The sequence below is a fragment of the Chenopodium quinoa genome, unplaced genomic scaffold, assembly GCF_001683475.1.
Source record: "Chenopodium quinoa cultivar QQ74 unplaced genomic scaffold, ASM168347v1, whole genome shotgun sequence".
Classification (NCBI taxonomy): domain Eukaryota; kingdom Viridiplantae; phylum Streptophyta; class Magnoliopsida; order Caryophyllales; family Amaranthaceae; genus Chenopodium; species Chenopodium quinoa.
The window spans coordinates 2,252,606-2,257,273 of record NW_018745324.1 but is presented as its reverse complement, the minus strand read 5'-3'; the positions used below and the strand labels follow the sequence as shown (position 1 = coordinate 2,257,273).

Below are 4,668 nucleotides of genomic sequence, written 5' to 3'. Positions count from 1 at the left end.
AGATGAACTGGAACCGATTAGGTTAAGTAATTCAACCGCACCAATCCTAGCCCCTTCATGTTATACTTTTAGTCTTTGGCCATTTACCTTGAACTCGCTACCATGTTCATCGATTAAATCCACAGAACCAAACTTATTTGCCCTTTTAACAGTGAAAGGACCCGACGACCTTGACTTTAACTTTCCTGGGAAAAGTTTAAGTATAGAGTTGAAAAACAAAACCTTGTCACCCTCTTTGAATTATATCGGAAGGATCATCTTGTCATGCCATCTCTTGGTCTTCTCCTTGTAGACACGTGCACTGTCATAGTGAAGGATTTATGTCTTCGTCGTGTGCAATAACTAAATATATAAATGGATCAAATTATGGAGATAATTAAGTTCGTACATTTGGGTCGTCGTTTTATCATAGCTAGAGGTACTAACGATCTTTGGAATAGTAAAATAGCCCCAAAGCCCACTTGGACATATCCTATAAGGTCACACAAAGGGCCTAGATCGAGCACGAGAGGACCAGGCCCATGATGGGCCTCATCCCCTAGTATGGCTGGCCAAGTGGAGTAAGGTCGAGAGTTTTAGGATTCCTAACCCTAGTCTAATTATACTGTGATTATAAATAGACTAGGTTCCTTGGGTTTTGCTATAAATTGAATTATGTTGATCAGTAAGATCAAAACCCGAATTAGCAAATACGAGACCAACCTCTCTCATACTCCTCTCTCTCACCTCCTCGGCGCCGGTTGTGGTGGTTTGTGGTGGTGGTGGTGGTTCGTGGTGGTCGGTTTAGTCCATTAAAGGTGGTGATCGCGGTTGTCCTCAATCACTCGACTAATCTAGTATTGGTGGAAGGCTCGTTCGAAGCTTGTGGACTAATTAGAGGAGCAAAGCTTGGAGCTCTATTCTCTCCTTGATTTGTCAATCATTTGCTACGTGGAATTCACGCTTTAAAGGTATGATTATGTGTCTTGTGTGTTATGCATGTGATCTTGGGATTGGGTGCTTGATTGAATATGATTCGTGATTTTTCGCTGCGTAGCACCTATAAACTCCTACACATAGGCCGTCAACCTAAACCCATCTAGTTGATTAAGTTAAGTGGCCTCTTCTCTCCCGCTAGCTTATCATCTAAATTGAGTTCCTTAATAGCGCAATATGCCTTGTATTCCAATTCCTCCGAGAGGTGACATGCTTTACCATACACAATTCTATAGGAAGTAGTACCAATCGAAGTCATAAATGCAGTTCTGTACGCCCAAAGGGTGTCATCCAATTTATCACTCCAATCTTTCCTTAACTTTGCTACCAGCTTCTCTAGAATGGCCTTGATCTCACGACTGGAAACTTTAACTTGGTCACTCATTTGGGGATGGTAGGATAAATCTATCCTATGGTATACACCATACTTTTTTAGGAAGGTATCTAATGTCCTCTCATGAAAGTGAGATCCTCCATCACTGATTATAGCTCTAAGCACTCCAAATCTTGAAAAGATGGTTTTCTTAAAAAGCCTATGGACAACTTTGGCATCATTGGTAGGAGTGGCAATGGCTTCAACCCACTTTGATACATAATCAACGGCGACAAGTATATAGCGATTCTCTCTTGAAGAAGGGAACGGTCCCATGTAATCAACACCCTAAACATAAAAAATTTCAACTTCCAATATTCCAGTTTGAGGCATCTCATGTTGTCACGAGATATTGCCAGTCCTTTGGCAAGAGTCACAAGCCTACCCAAAAGTATTAGCATCCTTAAATATAGTGGGCTAATAAAAACCCGACTCATTAATCTTGGCCACTATTTTGGTGGGACCATGATGTCCTCCATAAGGTAAGTTGTGGCAATTAGTTAGAATGTCGTGTACTTCCCATTCGGGAACACACATGCGAAATAATCCATCTGCACACTCACGAAAAAAAAGGACCATCCCAAAAATAATGTTTAACATCATAAAGGAACTTCTTTTTTTGTTGGTAGGACAAGTCAGGAGGTAGAGTACCACCCACCAAATAATTAGCATAATCAGCATTCCAAGGGTGTTGCTCTACAACTGCATACAAGTGGTCATCAGGGAAAGAATCATCTATAGGAAAAGAATCCTTACCCTCATCAAACATGATACGTGACAAGTAGTCTGCCACAATGTTCTCTACTCATTTCTTATCCTTAATCTCTACATCAAAGTTTTGGAGCAAGAGAACCCAACAGAGGAGCCTAGGCTTTGATTCTGCCTTGGCTATTAAGTACTCTAATGTTGCATGGTCAGTAAAAACAATAACTTTAGAATCAACTAGATATGATCTAAATTTTTCTAAAGCATAAATAACAGCAAGAAACTCCATCTTTGTAGTGGCATAGTTGACTTGGGCTTCATCCAAAGTTTTACTTGTATAATAATAAATAGCATGCAAAACTTTGTTTTTTCTTTGTCCTATCATGGATCCTAATGCGAAATCACTTTCATCACACATAATCTCAAAAGGAAGACTCCAATCGGGTGCACATATGATGGGTACCGATATCAATACCTGCTTTAGCCTGTGAAAAGCGTCAAGACACTCGTCAGTAAAATCAAATGGGGCATCCTTGAGTAAAAGCTGAGTTAGTGGTTTAGCAATTTTAGAAAAATCTTCGATAAAGCAACGATAAAACCCCGCATGACCTAAGAAACTTCTAACCCCCTTAACATTGACTAGAGGAGGCAATTGCTCAATCACAGAAATCTTAGCCGTATCCACTTGTATACCCTTATCAGATACAATATGACAAAGGAATACTCCCTCTGTCACCATAAAGTGACACTTCTCCCAATTTAAAACCAAGTTGCATTCTTCACATCTTTTTAAAATTTTAGAGAGATTGACATCCATCAAATGAAGACCCATACACACTAAAATTATCCATAAATACTTCCATGATAAACTCTATGAAATAAGAAAAAATATTCATCATGGAATGCTGAAAGGTAGCAGGGGCATTACATAAAGGAAAAGCCATTCAACAATATGCAAAAGTACCATAAGGACATGTAAATGTAGTCTTTTCTTGATCTTCAGGGTGAATTGGAATTTCGAAAAATCCCGAATACCTATCCAAATAACAAAAGAACTTATGGTTAGCTAACCTCTCAAGCATTTGATCAATAAAAAAGAGGGGGAAGTGCTCCGTTTTAGTTGCGACATTTAATTTACGATAATCAATGCACATACGCCACCCTGTACCAGTTCTAGTAGGAATCAATTCATTTTTATCATTTTTAATCATAGTTATCCTATCCTTTTTAGGAACCACCTGAACAACACTTACCCACTTTTAGTAAGAAATAGGATAGATAATACCTGCACCAAGTAATTTTATCACCTCTTTCTTAACTACTTCTTGCATATTAGGATTTAACCTCCTATGAGGTTGAATACATGGCTTGTAATTGTCCTCTAGATGTATCCTGTGCATGCAAAAATTGGGTCTAATACCCTTGAGATCATCAATAATGTACCCTATTTCCCTTTTGTGGGTTCAAAGAACCTCTAGAAGTTGGGAAGTATGTGGGTAATCAAGTGCAGTACTAATGATCATAAGGTATAGTTCCTACTCATCAAGAAAAACATATTTTAAATGAGAGGTTTTAGTTCAGGTTTCTTTACCTCTGCAGCTTTTGATTCCTAAACTAATTTTACTACCTTCATAGTCTCTTTAGGATCAAGCTCTTCTATGGCATCCACCTCGTTGTTCCAAATAGTTGCATCACCTGCAGACAAATCCCCACAAAGAACTTCCTCCAAGGGATCCATTGCAAGAACATGTTGTAAGCTTTCTTCACAAATATCATCCATTATATCAATAACATCAATCAAACAACAATTTTCCTCTAGCATAGGTCCTTTTAAAACTTCCCTAAATTAGAAGTGATATTATCATCTCCAACAAAAAGAGTTAGTTTTCCATTTTTAACATTAATAATGGCTCCAACAGTGTAGGGAAAAGGCCTACCTAATATAATGGGAATTTGTGTATCCTCAGTCATGTTTAAAACAACAAAATCTACAAGGATAGAAAATTTACCAACTATGACAAGAACATCCTCTAGAATACCTAAGGGGTATTTAACAGAACGGTCTGCCATCTGTAAAGTAATGTTAGTAATTTTCTTTAGGGAATATTTCAAGAATCCCACAGTTGAGCCCCACTGTGATCATACACTTAAGCATGGTGGCGTCCAAAGGGAAGGAAGTTAAAGTAAAAGAGTCGCCAACAAGTTTTAGGAACATGTAAACCATTCACAGGGTGAAGGTTACACCCCTTCACAATCCAAGGGATCGCTAACTCCATAGTGGTTTGGAATCATGACTGGATATTCGTGGATGAAGGTACATATCCAACCTAAAAGAGATTGAACCTGCCCTAAAAATAGGCCTCTACTTTATTCTTCTCATATTCATGTGCGTTTTCTGACTAACATATAATCAATAGGTTTAGACACCCAAATGTGTCTCCCCAAACCCAGTGATGAATACCTTTCACGTCATTTGATTATCGAACGAAGTGAATGTGTGAAAAGTCTAGTGATGAGGATGTTTTTATTAAATATCTCTTTTCTGTTTTCAAAAATATTTCTTTTCTTACTCTATTTATGAAAATAGCTAGTCCAATTTGGTTTGATCCATGATA

General features: G+C 38.2%; 1 protein-coding gene across 1 annotated transcript; it reads right to left on the bottom strand.

Annotated features, from left to right (window-relative positions):
- Window positions 1-1,078: 1,078 nt before the first annotated feature.
- LOC110712717 lies at window positions 1,079-3,833 on the bottom strand. Its single transcript, XM_021891171.1, has 5 exons — window positions 3,681-3,833; window positions 3,526-3,588; window positions 3,125-3,291; window positions 2,529-2,538; window positions 1,079-1,636 (listed from the first exon to the last, which is right to left on the bottom strand). Exons 1-5 carry the CDS (start codon window positions 3,831-3,833, stop codon window positions 1,079-1,081), a joined length of 951 nt encoding a protein of 316 aa, XP_021746863.1.
- Window positions 3,834-4,668: the final 835 nt, after the last annotated feature.

Coding starts and splice junctions, on each gene's coding strand:
- LOC110712717 (XM_021891171.1), bottom strand. CDS start 3,833: ATGGATGATATTTGTGAAGAAAGCTTACAACATGTTCTTGCAATGGAT. Junction 3,589..3,680: donor ATCCTAAAGAGACTATGAAG/GTAGTAAAATTA, acceptor CTTGATGAGTAG/GAACTATACCTTATGATCAT. Junction 3,292..3,525: donor ATACTTCCCAACTTCTAGAG/GTTCTTTGAACC, acceptor AGTGTTGTTCAG/GTGGTTCCTAAAAAGGATAG.